General features: G+C 65.4%; 1 protein-coding gene across 5 annotated transcripts; it reads left to right on the forward strand.

The window, feature by feature from the left end:
- Window positions 1–2: 2 nt before the first annotated feature.
- SLCO4A1 (solute carrier organic anion transporter family member 4A1) lies at window positions 3–21,524 on the forward strand. Of its 5 annotated transcripts, none has more exons than XM_082746385.1 (12): window positions 3–132; window positions 10,245–11,128; window positions 11,958–12,048; window positions 12,715–12,836; window positions 13,178–13,289; window positions 16,564–16,718; window positions 17,442–17,637; window positions 18,623–18,788; window positions 18,885–19,057; window positions 19,307–19,371; window positions 19,743–19,891; window positions 20,518–21,524. In XM_082746385.1, exons 1-12 carry the CDS (start codon window positions 59–61, stop codon window positions 20,680–20,682), a joined length of 2,352 nt encoding a protein of 783 aa, XP_082602511.1. In that variant the 5' UTR covers window positions 3–58; the 3' UTR covers window positions 20,683–21,524. The 5 variants fall into 5 exon arrangements, 3 of the variants coding, with proteins under 3 accessions (XP_082602511.1, XP_082602510.1, XP_082602512.1); XR_014315804.1 differs by having other exon boundaries at window positions 40–132; window positions 19,028–19,139; XR_014315805.1 differs by having other exon boundaries at window positions 40–132; window positions 19,031–19,139.
- Window positions 21,525–22,026: the final 502 nt, after the last annotated feature.

Here is a 22,026-nt window from a genome sequence, read left to right on the forward strand (position 1 = left end):
CATTGGCCGGGGTGGGCGGGGCCAGCGGTCGCTGCGGGGCCGGGCGGCCCCCGCGGGGATGAATGGAGCCCGAGCCCCGCGCCCGCAGCCGCCAGAGCGCGGGGCGCAGCGCGGCGGCCGGGAGTCGGGAAGGTGAGTGCTCCGGCGGGCGCGGGCGCGGGGCTCGGGGCGCCATCGCGGGGCGCCGCCCGGGCGCGCCGGCCCCGGCCTGCTGACGTCAGGAGGGCGGCAGGTGCCCGCTGACGCCGGGCTGGGGCCAGCGGGCTCCAGGTGGCGCCGCGCCGGCGGGGCGGGACGCAGGGCACGGGCGGTGCGCCCCGCGGCCCGGCTGCCTCTGGGAAATCGGGGGCAAACGCGCCTCCGTCGCCGCCAGCGGCCCGGGAGGGGCGGCGGGGCTGGTGGCCAGGGCAGGTGGCTGGGCGCGCACGCAGGCGCAGGCCCCGCGGGTCAGGGCAGGGACGGACGCGGCTCCCCGGGGTGCAGAGGGGCGCGGCCTCCACCTGCGGCGGATCGGCTGCGGCTGAGTCCAGGAGGAAATCGTCAGGCGCAGAAGTTTCTCGCGGGCGGCCGGGCTTTGTTCGAGCCGGGGGCGCGGCACACACGTCGCGGCGGGGGCGCGGGCGGAGCCTTCCCCGCGCGGGGCCACGCCGGCCGGCGCCTATTCCGGCCCCACCGCGGGCAGCCGGCGCCGAGCGGGGCTAGGGGATCCGGGTGCCCGGTTGCGGGCCGAGGGCTGGGGAGGACGGAAGCGAAGAAGCCGACCCGCTTTAGGCGCCCTGTGGGCGCCCTTGGCCCCGGACCGGGAAGCCCGAGGCGGACGCCGGCCTCCCACCTTTGTGGCGGGCGCGGGCAGGGCGCGCGGAGTGGAGCCTGCGGGGCCCTGCGGGGTCAGCGCCACGAGGACGGAGACAGGCAGCGAGCACGCGCTCCCTCGTGCGCGGGGGAACCTGGTGGCGGGGCCTGTTCTGGAGGCGCGGGGGCGCCTCAGTACTTTTCCGCCCAAAGGAACCGCTTCCCATCGCTGCGCCACCCCGTGCTTTTGGGGGCCTGGGTTCCCCCCGCCTAATCCGAAACTGGCTTTACTCAGTGAACCCAGACGGGGCCGAGCTGGGAAATTTCTGTCGTTGCCGGCGCGGAGTGGCGCGGTTCCCAGGAGCCTCTGGTCGTAGCAGGTTCGTAGTAGGAGCCTGGGCAGAGCTGCTCAGGGAGCCGGTGGCCCAGACCGGGGCAGCCAAGTGCTGTGAGCTCTCAGCTAAGCCCCACACGGCATCTGAGGCGCTGCTCTTGCTCCGGTCTCACAGGGAGGAAACTAAGGCAAGAAGAGATGGGGGCACGTGCCCGCGGGCACACCGCTAGTATGTGCTGGGGAGGCTTCAGTCCAGCTTTGGGTGACTCCTGACACTTTGCAACTCTGTACCTGGTGGGGAGCAGACAATCCCGCTGTGGCTGGCCTGACGGACAGCAGTGTGGCAACAGGTGGGGGAGGCTGGGGAGGCTGGGGCCGTTGGCCCGGAGGGCCGATGCCTGTGGGGTCTGGGGAGGGGCCTCTGGGGAGTGAGCGCATGCAGCCAGCTTTCGCAGGAGCTGCGAGGGGAGGGGACAGCAGGTCCTTGGGGTCAGACCTCCATGGCGGCCCTGCCTCAGTGCTGTTTCCTGCTGGGCAGAGCTGTTGGGCACTGCCTGGACATGGTTTATGGGGCTGCTTCCCTCGAGGGTGGCCATGGCCTCATCTGCCCGGGGTGTGGCCCCTTGAGCGGGTCCCTGAGCAGGTCCCAGCCAAGTCCCTCCCAGTCTGTGGTGAGGTGGCTGGGTGTCCGGAGGTTGGGCTTGACAATGGCCAAGTGAAGGGGGGTTTGGGGGCTGATGTTCCATCCTTGTCAGAGGACCCAGTTCTGAGGGACTCCACTTGACTCGTCTGGCTGTCCCTGGTCTCCGGCGGACCCTGCCTCAACAAGCGGCCGCAGCATCCTGAGCTCTGGGTCTCTGTCTGGCTTCCGAGCGACCTAGAAGGGTCGGAGCACATTCATCCGGCTCCCAGTTCAACAGGGCTGAGCCCGTGTCAGTCTCTGGCTTTGTGGACTCATGCTGACTGTCAGAAGGGAGCGGTGCAACTGGTACCGTGACCGGAACCCTCAGACTCTCCCGGCCACGCTTCTTTCTCCGTTGGGGACAGAGGCCACAGAAACATTCCCCACTGAGCCACGTGGCCTCCTGTTTTCAGGTGTGGCAAAGAGCCCATTGTCTGCTTTTGGAAGGGGACACACAATAATCCTGAGACACTCCCAGCTGCTTTTGTTCTGGGACACTGAGCTGCCTGTCTGACTCAGCGTGAGGGTGATGTGCGGAGGCCCACTCTGGGGCAGGACCCGGTTTCCCCCACGACAGATGGTCCCCAGCCCCCTCAGGACCCCACCCCAATGAACGGGCAGGAGGCACCAGCTTGGTCTCTGGCAACCAGGGCTTTTGTGTGAGGGGGTGGGCCCTGGGTCCTGTTAGCAGGGGAAGAAACTGGCCTGCTGGGCCCCGAGTCACCTCCCCTCCTTGGCGGGTCACGGGGACTCTTCCTGCTGCAGGCCCTCGGCCTGCTGTCCTCAGACACCCCTCATTTCCCCTTGCTGGCCATGGTGCAGGCCCCTCCCACCAGCCTGACACGGAATTAGCCTCTCGAACCACAATTCTGGGGGCTGGTGGACACGCTTTGCAAACCACCTGCCCTGTGGCAAAGGTGGTCCCTTTGCAGCACGCGAGGCCCCCTGAGGACCAAGCACCGGGTCGGGAGGGTCCCAGGCTCCTGAGGACCAAGCACCGGGTCGGGAGGGTCCCAGGGGAATTACCCACACGTCCTCTTCACCTAGGGGTGGCTTTTTCTCCATGGAGACTTGGGGGTCCTCAAGCTACTGCTCCCTGGCCCAACGCCTTTTAGGACTTGGGATCTGCTGGTCTGAGAGTCACCCATTCCGGCCCCACGTTTATGTGCGTCCTGGTGGTCGGCCTCTCACAGATGCCCTTGGGCTGGTCCTTGGACCCACGGGCCTAAGATGTCACCCAGACCTGGCTGACCCTGCCTGTGCCCAGACAGGCCCATTATGGGGCCAAGCCAGTGCCCCCGCCGCTCTAAACCCTGTGAGGCCCTTCTGTAGGTCTCAAGTCCCATGAGCTCCACGTGGTGCCCAGACCCACTAGCAGGAGAGAGGCTATCTCCCTCCTCCCCATGATGCCACATTCTTGTTAGGATGGGAGAAACGCAGACACAGAGAGGCCTACCACCTGCCCAAGATGGGAACAGTGGCCTGGCCGCAGCGCAGCCTCTCTCTGTCCCCTCCTCGGAGCAGTCGTTATGGGTGGGGAAGACGAGTAAACCTGCGTGTGCCTCTCTCTGGCTCGTCCTGCCTTCCCCATGTGTCTGCTTGCTGGTGGGGACTGGGTGGGGAGCAGGAAGTCTGGGCGAGACACCCGTCGAGGGGCCGGTCCTCCGTCTCTCTCTCGGACAGTCCTTCATTGTTGGCCTCCATGCAAAGTGGCCAGCTTCCCGCCCACTCAGCTCTGCATGGTCACTAGGCATGCAAATACGGGAGGCCAGACACTGCTGTAGTCACCCCAGACCCTGCCATCCGCTATCTGCTCTCTCAGTAGCTTCGAGCCCCTTCTTCAACAAGCAAAAGCCCCCCCTCCCACCCCGGTCAGAGGGAGAGACACCAGGATGGGCCTCGGTGACAGAAGAGAGCTCCCTGAACAACCTCCATGGGTCATGAGAGAAGGACCCAGGGTCGTGGCGTGGGGTGGGGGGGTGGGGGTGGAGACTCAAGGTCACAGTAAGGGGGAAAGTACCCAAGGTCACGGGGAGGGGTTGGGGAAGGACCCAGGGTCACACGTTGGGGGGTGGCAAGGAACCAGGGTCATAGGCAGGTCTGGAGAAGGACCAGGGTGGGAGGGGGCGAGGGCAGGAGCAGGACGGAGGAGAGGGTGGAGCCCTGTGGTGTGGGAGCTCAGGCTGGGGCCTCCATGTGGCATGTGGCACATGTCACGGTGACATGGGCTGTGGCTGTCAACCTCGGAGCATCCAGGGGCGGTCGGAAGGGGTCCTGCTGGCTGGAGTGTGGGGAGGAAGCAGAAATGAAACCGGTCCGTGCCCCAGCTGCCACAGCCCCAGCCAGTGGTTCCCGAGGGAGCCTGGGGGCGCCCTGGCCCTGACATGGAGAGCCCCTGCTTCCCCTACCCTGGCCCCGGCCTCCCCGGGGGCGTTTGCTGGGCCAGAGCCAGACTGTTCCTGGGAGCCCGACAGAGGAGGACCCGCTGTTGTGGCGTCAAGGGACCCTGGGAGCCCGGCAGAGGAGGACCCCGCGCCCCTCCCACCTGCTAGGACTGCAGACAGCCCTGTGCAGGCATCTGTGGCGAGCAGAGGTGGGCCCCCCTGGACTGAGACCAGGGCCCCGCTCTCGGAGACGGGGCTGTGGCGACCCACCCAGGGGCCCACTGGCTTCTCACCCAGCAGCTGCCAGGGGGGCCTATGGGTGGGGGTGGGGGAGGAGGAAGTGGGACCCAGATTTCTAGGAGCCTAGTGGCTCAGACTCTGGGAGGTGTGGCTGACGGCCCGGCCAGTGTAGACCCGTGGTCTCCTCCCGAGTGAGCCTGCGAGCACACGCGCACACACGCGCGTGCACACGCGCCCTTGTCCCTCCCACTGCAGCCCCAGGTGCAGAGCCTGTTCCCCAGGGTCCCGGGAACACACTATCCTCGCGGCTAGTCCCCAGGGGCTCCTCTCCCCACCGGAACAGACGGGGGCTCCTCGCTGCAGTGGGACCAGGGACAGGCCTGGAGGGTGGGATAAGGTCCCAGGACCCCGGGCTCCCTGGGAAGGAGCTGGAGGAGGGGGAGGCCGTCCAGGGTGTGTGTCTCGGGTCTGGAAAGCCGTCCGGGCTTCTGCAGGGAAGCTCACAGCCTCGCTGTTCCCCCACGTCGGGGACGGCCGCAGCGAAGGGCCGGCCCGACCTGTGAGCTGCACCCCAGACAGAGCCCCCAGCCCGCTCAAATCATGGGGGGGTAGGGGGCTCCTTCCTGCTGCTGGCATTCCCGTGGAAGCCTTGTCCCTCATCCTGGGGCCGCACCCCTGGCTCCGTGGGGAGGACCCGCCCCCCGAAACAGGCGCGTGGCTGAGGACTGGGCCACAGAATGCTTGTGAACGGCGACGGTGGCAGGGCAGGCCCCTGGCCCTGGAGCCCTCCTGGGGCCCCTGCAGGCCAGCTCAGCCTCTCGCCTCTGCTGGCTCTGCTGTCCTCCCTGCTCCAGGACCGCTGGCCGCTGGCACCCACGTGACTTCCCTGGGCGTAGGGGGCTGCGAGCACCTCACGCATAGGACCGGGTCCTGGAGGTCCCCAAACGCCACTGCCCGGCACAGGCCTTGGGGACAGCAGGTGGTGGTGCGAAACTACCCGCTGCGTCCCTCGGGATTCTCCGCAGCAATGGTCAGGAGGAGAGACAGACACACTGAGAGATACGTGTGTATCTGTGCGCGCTTAGATCTTTCTATGCGTCTCTTTATCTCTCTGGGACTATTTACATGAATCTGTGTGTGTTGTTTACATTATTCTATCAATGAGTTATAATATAATAATATAAATATATATTGTGTAATTATATTATATATAAATCAATATATTATATATTATAAAATACAAATAATGTGTTATGAATATTATGTATTAATATAAATTTATATTTTATATATAAATACGCATATTTTATATATTTATAGACTATATATCAGATAACGATTTATTATTAGAAACCTGGCCCATGCAGTTACGAGTTGGGTGGGTCCCCCGTCTGCGGCCGGCAGCCGGCGAGAGAAGAGGTAGGTGCGCGCTGGTCGTCTGGACTGCGCGCCGGCTCAAGACCTGCGAAGAGTGATGTCCTGGTTCCAAGGCAGCCAGGCAGGAGGAACTCAGGGAAGGGTTAGCCCTTTTGCGCTATCTCGGCGTTCAACTGATCGGACGAGGCCCACCTGCACTGAGTACGCCAATTCAAGTACTAATCTTTCTAGAAACACCCTTGCAGACACACCAGACGGACAGGGGGGCCCACCGTCCGGCTGCATCAGCAGTAGCTCCGGGCGGAGGACGGAGAGGGGTCGCCGGGTGGGGGAGGCCCCGGTGCTCTCAGGGAAGGATACCTGTGGACGGCACCTGGAGCCCCCGAGGGGTAGGGGCAGCCTCTCGGCCTGTCCTTCCTGCTAAGCACTGTCTGTGGCCCTTGGCTCCCGTGGGTCTGTCTCCTGCCTCTGCCTCCTGCTGCATTGCCCGGCCCACTACTCCAGCTCGGCTCAGCACCCACTGACCGGGACGTTGGCCCCCACAGAAGGTGCCCGCCGGGCTTCATCAGCAGGTGGAAAGCAGGCACACATTTTGTCCAGACCGGTTTGTGATGGACATGCTCTTAGGGCTCCAGGAGAAAGCACAGTGGTGCCCAGTCCTCCCCGGAGGGGCCGCTCCCTCCCGGCGTGGGCCGCTGGGTCCTCCAGCCCCTGGCACCTTCTGCCCATCCTCCCCACGGGGGCCTAAGATACAAACCATAGACAGTGTCCACAGAGCCACCGGCCTGGCCTTAATGTGGGTCAGCTGACACTGCCCGGGTGGCCAGCAGGAAGGGCAGCCGGGAAGTCACCTTCTCCCGGGTGACCACACTGACCACCTGGGTGTCCCTCTGCCCATCTTGGGAGCAGACCCTGGAAAGAAAGTGCCCGTGATCAACCTAGGTCACGTGCCCACATCCCAAAGGACTGCCCACAAGGGATCTGAGGGCCAGGATATGGAGACAGAGCAGCTCTGTGCCCATTGGACCTGCACGTCCCGGTGAGTGCCGCTGGGCTCGGCCACTACAGCTGTGAGGCTCTCAGGCAGGGCTGCTGGCCCCCTGTGGGCCAGGCCCGCCGACAGGCCTCTACGGGACATGGTGTCCTTGGGCACACAGCACATCCTTTGACCCGGACCTTGGCATGACTGTCGGCGTACCCTCGTCCAGAGCTGTCTCTGGCACCCCGCGCACCTGTTGGCACCAGATCCGCCCGAGATCCTGGTGCAAACTCGGAAATGTCTTCTGGAGGTGCCACGACTCTCAGGACCATTCTGGTGGCTGGGAGACTCCGAGGGTCACAGGTCTCCAGACTCGTTTGGGCTCTGCCACTGGCCTACAGATGGAGCGGACGATTCCGGCACCACCTCCCTCCTCACGTGGTGTCCCTGGGGGGCCCACCTCCCCGTGTCTGACCAAGAGCCTTGGTGAGAGCGAGAGCCTTCCAGACCATGCAGGGCAGCGGCGGCAGGATTCCAGGCATTAGGACAGTCTGCAGAGGCCCCATCCCGGCTGCCGAGCTGCCAGGGGACCGCACAGTGGGGAGGGGGCGCACGCCAGTCAGGCTGCTGACCAGAGCTGCTGGAGGAGGCTGCCCGGGAGGAGGCTCGCGGCCCACAGCTCCGAGGGCTGCTGTTCAATTCTGAGGCACAGGTGGCGGCCACCAGTGGGTCCTCCAGCTGAGGGTACCCCGGACTGGATTTCTGCCTTAAATAATGCGGTGCGCCGGCATAAGCGTCGTATGTTCACTTCCAAGACCCTCAACAGTCGCTGTAGGGGAAACTTCACCACGGACTCGGAGCCGCACAGTGCCGTGCTCCTGTGGCTCCTGGTTTCTAAAGAGAGAACTCTTCGCTGTGGCCGTCCGTATCACAAAGGCCAGCTGCCCGGCCACCTCCTGAGCCCTCACTCCTGCAGAGGCAGGACCAATGGTTAGAGCCCAGCGTGCCAGGCAAGCCGGGGCTGAGTGAGCGGGTGTCTGATGGCGGCTGGTGTCGCAACCACCTCCTCGGGGTACCGACCCATGAGTCCTTCCCGAGGCCCGATACTGACCTTTCACCCGCCGCAGGCTGCTGGGGGCTTCCCGGAGCTCCCCGTGGCTCCCATGGCCCCGGCCCGGTGGAGGTTCCGGGACTCCAGGGCCCTGCATCACGTGTGTGGTTCATGTGTGAGCAGGTGTGTGTGTGTGTGTGCGGAGTTGCAGGTGGCTGTGCGTGGGCGTGTGGATCTGCAGATGCGTGTGTGCACACGTGCACGCATCTAGAGGAAAACGCTGTGGTGCCATCAGCACAGGCGGCCTCTGGGCCTTGGAATTTGGGGTAACATCGAACCTTTGCGGTGCTTCTCCGTGTGCTGTTTTGGTGGCCTGCCTGAGCCGTGGGCTGGGAGGTGCCGGGGCTCGTGCTGGGGGCTGTGGTCTGCAGGCTCTGCCGTGGTCGGGGTGCGGACGTGGTGCGTGTGGAGGTGGCCTCTGTGACCGCAGCTCCAGCAGCTGGGTCTGGGCGTGCGGAGCTGCCAGCCGGCCAGAGCTTCTTCCAGGAGCGGCCCCCCAGCTCTGCCGTGTTCGAGCCTGCTGGCCTCGCGGCTCTGTGATAAGGCCCGAGCGCACTCGTGGCCAACGGGGACAGCAGCCGTGGAATTCTGCAGACACGCATGGCCTTGGCACTTGGCCGCAGGTAGCCTGTGGGTACCCGTGACCATGGTGCGCGGCCAGCTCTGGACACGGACACCGCGGGCTTGGTCCCGGTTCCTTCACTGTGGTGTCAGGGGGACGGCCGGTCGCACGCCCACAGGCTCTGAGCGGTCTGTTAAGCTCAGTGGCCACCTCCCCTCAGGCCTGTGGCCTCCTGGAAACCGGGCCACACAGGACAGGCGTCCCCAGGGGCTGGTGAGTTTCCCACAGCTCCGAGCAGAGCTCTGTGAACCGGGTGCTTCTCCCAGCGCTGGGGGCCAGAGCCTGAGATCAGGGTGTCGGCTGGGCTGCGCTCCCTCTAGATGCTCCAGCTGGGGTCCTTCCCGCGTGTCCAGCTCCTGTCCCCCGCCTTCCTCGTGGCTACGTCCGCCCGGTCTCAGCCTCTGTTGTCACGCGACGTCTCTGTGTCTTGTCTACTATGGGCACTTGTCCCTGGATTAGGACCCACCCAAACCCAGATGACCTCATTTCAACCCATTAATCACATCAGCAAAGACATTTCTTCCAAATAAGGTCACACTGAGTGTCTGGAAGCACCTGTCTCTTGGGGAGACCACCATTTGACCCCCTCCAGGCCCCTCCAGGGCACCACAAAGCTGCGCTTTACTAGGCTGCAGGAAGGAGCCTCTGCTGACAGAACGGACGGCAGGAGCCCCTGCCAACGTCCACCCGACCCCCTGGACTATGCGCGGTGGGGGCAGGGCGGGCCTGGTGAACCTGGGTCTGAGGACACTTCGTGGTCCTGGGTCACCACCAACGGGGCCCCTGGCCTGGGCGAGGCCAGCAGGCTGCTCCCCAAACCTCAGAGCTCAAGCCTGTGCTGTTTCCGCGGCTCCCGGAGAAAGGCTCCAGACAAAGTCAGGCTTCACACCTGCTGGGAGCCTCTGAGCACAAAGTGGCCCAACGCAAAGTGGGAGGGTGTGTCAGAGTCCTGGGGCTGCCGGACGAAGGACCACAGACCCGGGGCTGAAACTCCAGGCCTTGACTACTCTAGCTCTGGAACGGGATGCCTGAGGGGGGGGGGTGGCCACGCAGGAGCCCCTGCTCCAGGCTCTGTCCTTGCTGGTGGGCGGTTCTCACGTGCTGTCCGCCTGTGCGAGCGCCTGTGCCCTGGCCTCCCCTTTCTCTATGACCCCAGTCCCAGTGAAGCGGGGCCCGTCCTGATGGCTTTTCACCTCTCCAAAGACACCGTGTCCCCACACTCCCATGGCTGACAGAGTGTCTCCTCCGGGGGGACACAGCTCAGCCCAGAACCAGAGTCACGCGGGGGAAAGTGAAGACCCCGGCGGAAAGGGCCCACAGCCGCCGCCTACAGCGCCGGTGGGATGTCTTCTCCCACTGCGTGTGCGAGCGCGCTGCTGCTTGGTTCGGGTGGGAGAACCAGCCGCCTGGGGTGTGCAGAGGCAGCCGTGTACCCACGTCGGTGCCGCGCTTTCCGGCAGGGCCCCAGGAGCCTCGGGAGGCAGGATGACCCACCCCCAGCCCAGGCAGGGCCCCCGGAACGGGGCTGGGTGGGGAGCGGCAGACAGAGGGGGCGCGGGTGCCTTGTCTTCCTAACCTGTCCGTGTCGCCGCACACGTGTCTCTAAGTGACGTCTTGAGAACCTGCCGCGAGGGACCAGGCACAGGACGGGGCGTGTTCTCTCCAAGATGTCGGTGTGGTCAAGCGTCCACGTACGTTTTCTAACCAGAAACTCTTCTCACAGAACAAACCAGCCACTGGACTACCCTCTGGCGGCTTCTGTAGCTGCCCCCTGCGCCCCCCGGGCGGAGATGCCTCAGCACTCGATGGGGGACAAGACCCTGGTCTCCAAGCCGCAGCTGGTCTTCCCTAGCCAACCCTCAGCCGCGGACGGCGGGTGCGGCCACGGACCGCCCAGCAGGCGGGCTTCCCTCGGCTCACCCCGGAGCCACGGCGCCCTGGGTCCTGCCGTGCACAGCCCCCTGGACGCCTGCAGCCAGCCACTGTGCCCGCCGCAGGCTGAGAAGCACGGCCCCAGGACGCCCCCTGAGATGCGCTACGTGGCGGCCAGGCCACAGAGCGCAGCGTGCGGCTGGGGGGCCTTCGCTCCCAGGTGCCTGCAGGCCTTCAACACGCCCCGCGGCTTCCTGCTCTTCCTGTGCGCGGCGGCCTTCCTGCAGGGCATGACCGTCAACGGCTTCGTCAGCACCGTGGTCACCTCCATTGAGCGCCGCTTCGACCTGCACAGCCACCAGAGCGGCCTCATCACCAGCTGCTACGACGTGGCCGCCTGCCTGTGCCTCACCTTCGTCAGCTACTTCGGGGGCGGCGCGCACAAGCCCCGCTGGCTGGGCCGGGGCGTGCTGGTCCTGGGCGCCGGCTCGCTGCTGTTTGCGCTGCCGCACTTCACTGCGGGCACCTACGAGGCCGAGGTGGCCGAGGGCGTGGGGACGTGCCGGGCCAACCGCAGCGTGGTATGCCGGGACCGCGCCTCGGGCCTGTCCGGGTACCGGGTCGTCTTCATGCTGGGCCAGTTCCTGCACGGCATGGGCGCCACGCCGCTCTACACGCTGGGCGTCACCTACCTGGATGAGAACGTCAAGTCCAGCTACTCCCCGGTCTACATCGGTGAGTGCGGCTGCGGGGGCACGGGGCAGGCACGTCCTCCGTCCTCGCTGGCCACGCGTGGTCACGGGTGAGGCCGCAGGTGTGCACGGGCCTTCCCCCGGGGCCGGGGTCAGTCGGCCCCTTGCTGCCCGAAGCAGCCCGAGACTCCGCTCCTCCCAAGATCCCCACGTTTACACGGACTGAGGTTTCTGGGTTTCAGCCTCGTGCCCACCACGTCCCCGCGTCCCTCCTGCCAGGCCAGGCTTTTCGAGGGAGACCGGCCGGCACCCGGGGCCTGGCCACACCTCGTGTGCCGACTCTGGCTTCCTCCCTTTCACTTTGGGCTCTGTCCCTCCAAGCGGCTCAGCCGTGCCCACCCAGGGACACGGGGTCCGGTCACTGCGACGGGGCACTGGCGGCGCTGAGCAGAGCACCAGCCCACACAACGAGGCCCTGGGGACGTCTGCCCCCTCGAGGGACGCAGAGTCCGGTGCTGCCTGCCGCTGCCTCTGACAGGAAATCTGTAGAGGTACTTTTTAAACGTCGGCTGCAGGGGCGCCTGGGTGGCTCCGTCCGTGGACGCCGCTCGCGTCTTGGTCTCAGGGTTGTGAGTTCAAGCCCTGCGTCAGGCTCCTTGCTGCTGCGGAGTCTGCTTAAAAAACTAAAATTAAATAAACAAAAAATAAAAACGGAACGTTGACAGCAGCCAGATCTCCAACACGGTGGAGGCTGTGTGGACACGAGCCCTAGGCGGAGGGGCCCGAGCCGTGGGGCAGAGGGCGCCCTGTTGCGGGGGGGGCCTCCTGTCCGGTGGCCCTGGGGCCCCTCCGCAGCTCCCCTCTCTCCACAGCCGTCTTCTACACCGCCGCCATCCTCGGCCCGGCCGCCGGCTACCTGATCGGAGGCGCCCTGCTGAACGTTTACACCGAAATCGGCCGCCGGTGAGTGTCCTGATTCTGCCTGCTCCCTGGGACAGCACGGCGCTATGGGGGCCCAGGGGCCTCCCTGGTGTTTGGCGGACCGGGGGCTGGGGGGCAGGGATGGCGTGGCGGGTCCGCAGCTCCCCGGAGCCAGGCGACACCGGGACCCATCTCTCTGAGGCCCAGGGCTGGGCGGCTGTGGACTTCCGAGCTGCCAGGGTGACTCCTCCCCGTGGGGTCTCCCTGACGCCGGCCGGGCACCCCAAATTCAACCCAGTTCTGACAGACTTCCCAGACTCAGTGCAGAGCCCGCAGGAGACCCCCCCCAGCGGCCGACACCAGCCTCGGGTGCCGGGTGCCCGCAGCCTCCGTCCAGCCTGGCTCCACGATCCCGCTCTTGGGCGAGATGAGCCACTCGAACAGCTCACGGGACTCGGGAAGGCGCCTCGCTCACTAGATGACCCGTTTATTAGACAGATTACAGGCCCGGAGCGGCCAGCTGGAGGAGGCAGGAGGGCAGGTGGGGGAGGGGGTGCAGGTCCGCGTGCAGGTTCCGGTCACTCCACACCCCACGGCCACCCACCAGGAGGCTTAGGTTTTCAAGGACCCGTGTGCAGAAGGATGGGCAGCGCGGGTGCCCTGAGTGCCCGTGGACGGGACGCTGACCCCACGTGCCTCTCCCCACAGGACGGAGCTGACCACCGAGAACCCACTGTGGGTCGGCGCCTGGTGGGTGGGCTTCCTGGGGGCGGGGGCCGCCGCCTTCCTCACCGCCATCCCCATCCTCGGCTACCCCCGGCAGCTGCCAGGTGGGTGCGTCCCTCTTCTCCTCTGGGCTGGCGGGGAACCCGGACCGTCTGGGCCCCCGTCCTGCAGGGCTGGCCTGCCCCGTGCCTCTGGCCACGGGCTCCATCCCCCCCGTGGCCCCTCCAGTCTGAAGCTCCTTCTGTCCCCCCTGGTCCCGGGGTGGGTCCTGCTGCTGCTCTCCCCCACCTGTCTTCTCTCGGCCAGCAGGTCCGGGTCACCGTGCTGCAGCCCCGTACCACATCTGTCCCGGGGACCTTCCCAGACCTGGGAGCGGGGAGGGGCTTCAAGCCACGCCCTCGGTCTCCCCCCCCCCCCCCCCCCGCTGACATCTCTGTGCTGCCAGGCTCCCAACGCTACGTGGTCATGAGAGTGTCTGAAACACACCAGTCGAAGGACAGCAGTCACAAGGCTGCCAGCAGCCCCGACTTCGGGAAAACCATCAGAGATCTGCCTCTGTAAGTCCCTTCCGGGGGGTGGTGTGTGCCTCTCACCTGTGTCCCGTGTCCTGAGGACCCTTGGGGAGGTCTGCACCTGCCAGATCTCGACCCCAAGCTAGGAGAGTCCGTGTGAGCCTTCCAGGGCCCCGTGGTCAGCGCACAGATCCTAAAACTCCCACGTGACCTGGGGCACTTAAGGTCTCTGCCCCAAAACGGGGAGACGAGGGAGCAGCAGCCAGAGCCACGTCCCAGGGCTGGTCCTGTGGGAGGGCCGGCTCCTCCTCTGCCTTCTCTGACCATTCAGGAAGTGTCACCTGCTGGGCTCCGGGCTCGTGCCCCCCCCCCGCCCCCGTGGACCCTGGGAGGAGGGATTGTCCCCGGCTCTGCCCTCACGGCCCTGCACCAGCCCCTGCCCTCCCGTGCTCCCCCTTGTGTGTGACCTGACCCGGCTTCACCGTCCGCACACACAGTCGGGCTGGAAGACCCCTGGCCTGCCCTGGTCTCAGAGAGACGCGGGTCGGCGGCTCCTGGCTGCTCCGCACCCCTCTTCACGGGCCCAGCGTCCTGCAGCAGGCCTCTCCCGCGGGTGGGAAAGGAGCCCCCCGAACGGTGGCCAGCCTGGGTCCTCGGGGTCACTGCGTGCCGCTTGCCCCTCCAGGACTCCGGGCCTGAGCCCAGTAACGGTCGTGTCTAACCGGCCTCAGGGGGCTGGGGGCTCGTAGTGGCGGGAATGAGACCCCTCTGCCTGTTTGCCGTGGCGATGTGAAGAGGCATCAGGCTCAGAGGTGGCCTCCGGGGAGGGCCCCGCGCTGTCCGCTGTCTGCCGCTTTGCTTCCCTCATGCAGAGGAAATAGGGCTGTCCTGCTACGGGTGGGGGGGGGGCCCTGACCCGCTCAGGGCTTGGTTCTCCAGCTTCCCACTTCCTGTGAGACCAGCGTAGCGTAGCCCACTCCTGAGGGCACCCCCAGAGCAGGCTGAGCTGGCCCAGGGCCGCAGGGGCCAGGGCTACGAGGCCGTCTGTGTGGGGCCAGCCCAGCCAGTCTGCCTGCACCGGAGCAGAGCCTCCATTCCCTGCACCCGGCCTGGGGCCCGGCAGGTCAGCAGCCCTGGGGATGGCGGCCGAAAGGTTTGTGCCCAGGCGTAGCTCCCCGAACCAGCTATTGGTAAGAAATCCTGTTAGCTTCACGGGGAGGGGACCAGCGCAACCCAGGGCGTCCCCCACACCTAAGAGCCCAGCAGACGAGGGCCGGGGCCGGGGCCGGGGCCGGGGCAGACCCCAGCCAAGCCCCTGTCCCCCGGCACCCACTCTGGGGGCATCTCCTTCCCTTCCTGGACATGGGACCCAAGTGCCAAACCGAAGAGAATTGTTATCAGTTTTCAAGCCTGAAAGTCAATTTTGCTGAGAACCAGGGTGGGGAATGGCCCCGGGGTGAGTGTGAGCACTGCCCGTGGGAGATGCCGGGGCCCAGGGGAGTGTCTGTCCTTAGCTCCCTCCTGGACGCTGCTCCAGGGCCCCGTGCCAAGGCACGGCTGCAGGTTCCGACGTCCGTTCACTGTCGGCTGCGTCCTAAAAAGAGAGTTTGAGCGCGAAGGTGTTCGCAGCTGCTGTGACAGGTGCACGAGATGAGAGCGGCCATCTCCCGGCTGGCGCAGGGGTGACCAGAGGCACCCCTGGAAGCTGGGTCTCTGGGGCTGGGGCTCCCGAGGACAGCACTGGCACCTGCTCTCTTCAGAGAACAGCTCTGAACTGCGGGTTTGAGAATTTCAGCCCAGGGGGCCGCTCAGAGCTGCTCCCAGCCGCAGTCGGATGGTGTCCTTCATGGCCACCACCTGCTTTTCCCTCAGGGCAGGAGCGAGATGACCCGGCCTGCCAGGACCGGGGGCTCCAGAGAGACCCCTGCCCCCAGCCCACCTCGCTCACCAGCCCCGGGGTCAGGGACAACCATACCTGCAAACACCTTGGGGCCTAGTCCAGGCACCTGCTGCCCAGTGGCCAGATGGCTGGGGACGGCTCAGGGAGTCGGGACGGGCAGGCGGGAGAGCCCCCCCCATTGAGCTGAGCGTCTTTACTTCCGGACCCCACGGCTGTGATTTTCATGTTTTCTGCTCAGAGGAAAGACTCCTTAAGGAGTCTCTCTTGTTCTGTGCCCTTTTTTTTTTCTTTTTTAAGATTTTATTTATTTATTTGACACACGGAGATCACAAGTAGGCAGAGAGGTAGGCGGTGGGGGAGGGGGGACCAGGCTTCCTGCTGAGCAGAGACCCCCCCCCCCGATGTGGGGCTCAATCCCAGGACCCTGGAATCATGACCTGAGCTGAAGGCAGAGGCTTTAACCCACTGAGCCCCCCGGGCGCCCCGTTCTGTGCCATTCTCGGCATTTACTCGGCAGTGACCAGCACTCGGGCCCTGCTAGGCCTGAACCCCAACAAGATGCAGAGCCCCAGTTTAGCCAGAGCAAGTGGACCTCAAAGAAACTTGGTGCCCATCCCAAGGCCAGGCAGTGTGGGGCAGGCCTCGGTGCCCAGCCCGTCCCTCGACGGGGACATGGGGGTACAGCCGCCAGAGCTCATGCCTGACGCTCTGAGTTGGCCACAGTGAGACCTGAAACCAAGTATCCCCCAGGGCCATGCAGGGGTCCCATTCCCTGTCCAGAGCGAGGGAGCAAGGCCAGCTTCCCTGGGGAATCAGTGGGCCAGGTCCGGGGGGCCGACGCCAAGATCCTCCCTCGGGATCCGGCAATACCGCCCCCACCAAGTATGCACCAAGAGGAACAGGGGGGCGGCCCTATCCACTCGGGGCCTCCTTGGAGGGGCCCCTCTGTCCCCCCTTCTCCAGTGCTGGTAGTTGGGAAGGGGCCCCACCCCCCGGTGCCCATTCCCTTTCCGTGGGGGCCTGGTGAGTCCTGGACATGGGACAGCACCGCCCCCAGCCCCCGGCTCCTGGTTCAGGCCATCTGCCAGGGTCGTCACAGCTGCCCCGCAGGTCACTGAACCATGCACTCAGGGTCTCCCCGCACTGGAGGGGGGAGCACTGATAAGGCTCTTCCCCAGTTTAGCAGCTCTGTTTCCTGGAGCCCGTTCCCCACCAGCTGAAGCCCAGCCTCATGCCCTCTCTCAGTTTCTCTGGGATGGATGCAGAGTGGCCACAGCTCACAGCCCACTCCACTTCCCTCTCAGGCCCAGGGCCTCTCTGTCCTCAGGTGGATGGGACCACGGCCCCCGGGAACAGTACTTCCCCACACCCTGCTCTGGCCCACTCTGACCCTCTGTCTCTTCTCGCTTCCCCATGCAGCTCCATCTGGCTCCTCCTGAAAAACCCTGCATTCGTCCTGCTGTGTCTGGCTGGGGCCACCGAGACCACGCTCGTTGCCGGCATGTCCACCTTTGGCCCCAAGTTCCTGGAGTCCCAGTTTAGCCTGAGCGCCTCAGAAGCCGCCACCTTGTTTGGTGAGAACACTTGTGGCATCTTGGAGGGTCCTCTGCCTTTTCGTGAGTTCTCAGATGGGTGAGGGGTCTTTGGAGTATCTTTGGGAAGTCCAGCTCCGCGTGAGGGCTCGTGGGCCTGTGGTCCTGCAGGGAACGCCCCGGGAGTGGGAGTCGGTCAGTGGTGTCGTCACGTGGACCTGATGGTCCTTCCCGAGAGGCGGGAGTGCCGACTGCAGCGTGCTGACCAGTTCTCCCGGCAGACCCTCCTGGAGGGGATGTGCTCTGGGGGGGCACGGGGGAACCCAGTTTGTCTGTGCTCCCCCAGGGCCTGGGCCTTCGTCGTCCCTGGCTCACTGCAGAAGGGGTTTAGGCAGTGGTGCCCCTTGAACATCTGGACGCTCGGGCTTGGCCAAGCCCGTGAGCCTGGGTGGGCCAGGGGACACGCTGTGCTGGGGGCCGCCCCATCAGGCGGGCAGGGGCCACTGGGCTCTCCCCCTCCCAGACCTGCCCTGCCCCTGCGTCCTTCCACCTCCAGGTGGCCGGGTGTCCTTCCTGGGGGTCCCAGGACCAAAACTCCCCCAGCGGCCCCCAACCAGCGGCTGCTGCATGGACAGATGGACGGCTCTGGGCCTCCGTGTCCTCCCCGCCCCGCCCCCCCCGTAGCCTGGGGACGAGAAGAGCCAGTGGGCTGCCGGCCCTGTCCTGCACCCCCCAAGACCACACTGAGCACCCCCTCTCTGGCAGGGTACCTGGTAGTGCCAGCAGGCGGCGGTGGAACGTTTCTGGGCGGCTTCCTTGTGAACAAGTGCAGGCTCCGCGGTGCGGGTGTCGTCAAGCTGTGTGCGCTCTGCACTCTGACCAGCCTGCTGGCCACCTTCGTGTTCTTCGTCCAGTGCCCCAACGTGCCCATGGCGGGGGTGACAGTCGACTACAACGGCAGGTCAGGGCCGGGCGGCACTGGGGGTTGGGGGGACGCCCAGCACACCGATCGGGGGCACCCGTGGCCACGAGGGATGGGGAAGGTGGGGTTGGCAGTTGGTCACTGTTTGGAGAGGGTCACAGCCGCAAGACATCGGCTCACGGTCACTCAGAAACAGCCCAGCGTCAGCCCTTAAGAAGCCATGAGCCCAGTGTTCTGGTCTGGGAAGCGAGACCGTGATTGCCCAACTCCCCTCCACGTGTGCACACGGAAAGTGGCCCAGGGTCGGCTCTCACGTGTCCCCCATCATAGGGATGTGAGAGCAGCAGCCCTCTGTTGGCACTTGGGGAAGAGCAGAAGCAGGTGTGGACGGCCTGCCGTGGGCTGGGCGGGCCCCTCCTGGGATTCCCTGCGGAGTGGACAGGTCGCGCAGAGCGCAAGCATGCCATGGTGGGACGGTCCTCTCGCGGGGCTGGTGGAGAGGGACCAGCTCCACTGCCGTGGCCCCCACGAGGGCTCTGCCACCACGGGAGGGAGGCGGGAGCTGGGCTTGCGGCCGCTGCAGAACACAGTGCCCGAGGGCAAGCAGGAAGGACCAGATGGCCGGATGGAGTTTCCTATTTGCGTGGAAACGAGGAAATCGTGTGTGTCCGTGATTGCCGCTGTGTGTGCGCACACGATCTGTGCAGACGTGCGGCTGCGGCCTGGGGGGCGGGCGCCACGGCGGAGGGCTTTGGCCTGGGTCCTCTCCTGGTGCTGGTGTTCCAGGCCCCGGGTACACGGTGCCTCTGCGACGGCGCCAGGACGCGCCCGGGGCCGGGGAGTCGCAGCAGAACGGGGCGCGGCGCGTGTGGCGTGAGCGTTTCCAGCGATTCTGTGCGTGGGGAGCGCCTTCCTCGGCTGGAGCCCTTGTGGCCGCCTGGCCGAGTCCTGAGGCCGGACACCGCCCCCCCCGCCGCCTCCCGTGCTGGCCCCGTCCCACCGCCGCCTTGTCTTCCGCCCGCAGGCCCCTGCCCGAAGGCCGCCTGGAGCTGACGGCCGCCTGCAACGCCCCGTGTGCCTGTCGCCCCGAGCACTACAGCCCCGTGTGTGGCTCCAACGGCCTCACCTACTACTCCCCCTGCCACGCGGGCTGCCCCGGGGAGGCGGCGCCTGGCGCGGACGGCCGGAAGGTGAGTCCGGCTGCTGCCCGCGAGCCGAGGGCGCCGCGCTCCGGGAGGGCCCCTGCCCCTCCCTCCGGTAATCGGCGCTGTTGTTGCGCTCCTCAGGTATACCGAGACTGTAGCTGTGTCCCTCAGAATTTTTCCTCTGGTTTTGGCCATGCTACTGCAGGGAAATGCACTTCAACTTGTCAAAGAAAGTCCCTCCTTCTGGTTTTCATATTCGTTGTAATTATCTTTACATTCCTCAGCAGCATTCCTGCACTGACGGCAACCTTACGGTAAGCCCCGGGCCTGGGTTTCACTCTGGTCCAGAACCTTCCCTTGCAGCACGCTGCGGTGGAGCTCTGCAGATCCCGCAGGGTACGTGCGGGGGCCCCCAGGAGCACGAGCTGCCTCTGCGCCGGGATTCCCACCCTGGGAGGCAGTGACGTGGCTGGGGGCTGGGCCAGGACCTGGCTGCAGGCCTGGGGGTGTGACGTGGTACACTGCCACCCTCCGCTGAGTGTTGATGCTATCTTCCGTTTCAGGTGTGTCTGTGACCGGCAGAGATCCTTTGCATTGGGAATCCAGTGGATTGTGGTTAGAACTCTAGGTACTGTGCACTGCGTTGTGGAGTGGTACAGTTGCACAGTGTGTTCACTGCACAAGGGCACCCACCATTTGTCTCCTCACCTGCCTGGTGTGCGTCCCAGGTGGCCTTTGCCCAGGGAGCGAAGGACGCCATTCCCTAACAGTCCACTAGAGGGACCCATGGTCATTGATTTGCCCAGAGGGTGGCTTCTCCTTAGCACAAAGGGCATCAGAGGTCCCCCCAGAAGGGAGCTTTGAAGCCCACCTTGCACCCCTGAGATCACTGAAGACCGAGGCCCCCTTTCTGAGAACCCACACAGTCGAGATCTCAGCGCAACCCGCCTGCCGTGCCTGCCCGGCGCGTGGCCAGGACTGACGGGCCTCTCTTCACAGGGGGCATCCCAGGGCCCATCGCCTTCGGCTGGGTGATTGACAAGGCGTGCCTCCTCTGGCAGGACCAGTGTGGGCAGCAAGGCTCCTGCTTCGTGTACCAGAACTCGGCCATGAGCCGGTACATGCTCATCACTGGGCTGGTGTACAAGGTGAGAGAGGCGGCAGCTGGCGTGCTTGCGTGCCCAGCGCCCTGCGCATGGGAGCCCTGCGGGGCCCTGAGCTCCGTGCGCCTCGGCAACGCTGAGCAAGGGCCACAAATCTGGGGCTGAAAACCGTAAATATTTATGGTTTCCTCGGCTCTAGAGGCCAGACGTCCCACACCCACATGGCGCAGGGTCCGGTCCCTCGAGGAGCTCGGCCAGGGCGGCGGGGGTGATCCGGGCTGGGTCTTCTCTGCCCCCCCGGGTCACGTGGCCTTCTCCCTGTGTGTCTCCTTGTTCCTATAAGGGCACCTGGCATGCCAGGTGGACACACCCCAAAGCCAGGGTGGTTTCATCTCAAGATCCTTAACTGAAGGGACATCTGCGAAGGCTCTTTCCAGCGGCAGGTTCTGAGGGTCGGGGCTGGGGCGTCTCTGCTGGGGCGCCGTTCAGCCCGTGAAGCCCTCCACCTCCTCTGGATCCTGTTTTGAGTCAAATGGTGTTTTCGTTCCCTCACGAAGAGCATTGTGGTCCTCACAAGGGTTCTGCAGGAAGAAGGGTGCTCTCATCAGAGCGGGGCTGGGGCGGGGCAGGCCGCTCTGGTGTGGTCCAGCGAGCTCCCCCTGTCCCCGCAGGTGCTGGGTTTCCTGTTCTTCACCACCGCCTGCCTCTTGTACAAGTCCCCCTCAGAGTCTCCCGATGGCCTGGCAGCTTCTCTGCCCAGCCAGTCCTCGGCCTCCGACAGCCCCGTGGACCTCCGGGGCTCCCGCTCGGCCCCATGGCTGCAGAGCGCCGTCTGACGGCGCACCCCTCCATCCACGGGCACTTCCCGAGAATGCTGTCGGATTTCTCCCTGGAAGGACGGTTGGTCCCCCTCCGTGCTGAGGACCCCCCCAGAAACCTCCCGTTGGATTCCAAGGGTCCTGAGCTGGTGGCGGACGCATGTGAGTCACAGACACCAGGGAGAGCAAGCAGGGCACGTGCAGACTGGCACACCTCTGGCCCAGACCCTGGGGACCAGGGTGACGGTCCCTCCAGCTCGGGAAGGACGAGGCCCAGCAGCCGTTCCATTCCCACTTCCCGCTCCGTGAAGGACACAGCCACGTGTCACTGAATTTCCCCTGGACACATCAGAACCATCTATGCAATCTTACCTGAGCTGTTTGTTCTAGAAGATCAAAGAGGCCTGCAGGCCTGGGCGTGGCTCCCGGAGGTCACCCTCCTGTCCCGGAGCCTGGGGAGCACCCCCCCGCCCCCGCCTTCCCCGCGCACACAGGCCTTATGTGTGGCTCCATCGAAAGCACTGGATGAAAGGATGCTCTGGCTCCCAGCGCAGGGCTGACCACCGGCCATGCTTCCCAGCGGCTTCTGTCCACAATACCCTGTTGGCCTGCCGGGCCTGACGTCCTGGTTCCTCCTGAGCACAGGGCACAGGCGTGAGGCCATCCGCAGGGGCGCGGGCCCGCGGGAGCCGCCTTCTCGGGGTGTCCCGCTTGCCCCCTCCCGTCCTCAGAGCGGCAGCACTCCGCAGGCTCATGGGAACGCGGCCGCCGGTCACAGCGGGACTTCGCCGAGTGTCTGTTGTCGGGTGTCCTCCGTTAAAATGATGTGTGTATAAATATATTTTAATACCTAAAACCTATCTCTCGGTCCAATGTGTTTTGTTTCCATGAATTTGCAGAGTTCGGTGGTTTTATACGTGTTTCCTGTGGGTTTCTGTGAGTCGGGCTCTCCAAGTCCGAGGGACGCTGGCCCCAGATGAGTGCTTTCCGGGCCCCGAGCTCGCCTGGGTGGGCCTCTGCCCTCCCTCACTGTGACCCCAGAGTCCCTTCCCTCCAGAGCGCAGCCCCCGGTGAGTGGGCCTGAGTCCTCAAACCAGGGCCCCGCTTTCTGCCACTCTCCGGAGCAGCGCAGAGCGTCAGGACTCAGACCAGGACGGCCGGACACAGCGGTTCATGCAGGAGAAACGTGTGCATTTCTGTGTGAGAGGCGCCCCCCCGGGGCATTTTCTCCCCGAGTGTCCAAATCTGAGGGAGCTGTGACCACGTGGGGTGATGGCCTGTCCATGTCATCTCCTAGAGAGCAGGCACGTGGCCACCACAGTGCTCAGCAGACACACCCTGGAAGAAGCCATGGCGGATGCC

This window comes from Mustela nivalis (assembly GCF_964662115.1).
Source record: "Mustela nivalis genome assembly, chromosome: 8".
NCBI lineage: Eukaryota > Metazoa > Chordata > Mammalia > Carnivora > Mustelidae > Mustela > Mustela nivalis.

Excerpts from the sequence above, each read along its gene's own strand:
- SLCO4A1 (XM_082746384.1), top strand. The coding sequence starts at position 59 with ATGAATGGAGCCCGAGCCCCGCGCCCGCAGCCGCCAGAGCGCGGGGCG. Across the intron at positions 133-10,244 it reads GGCGGCCGGGAGTCGGGAAG|AACAAACCAGCCACTGGACT; the intron begins GTGAGTGCTCCG and ends CTCTTCTCACAG. Across the intron at positions 19,892-20,517 it reads TCACTGGGCTGGTGTACAAG|GTGCTGGGTTTCCTGTTCTT; the intron begins GTGAGAGAGGCG and ends CTGTCCCCGCAG.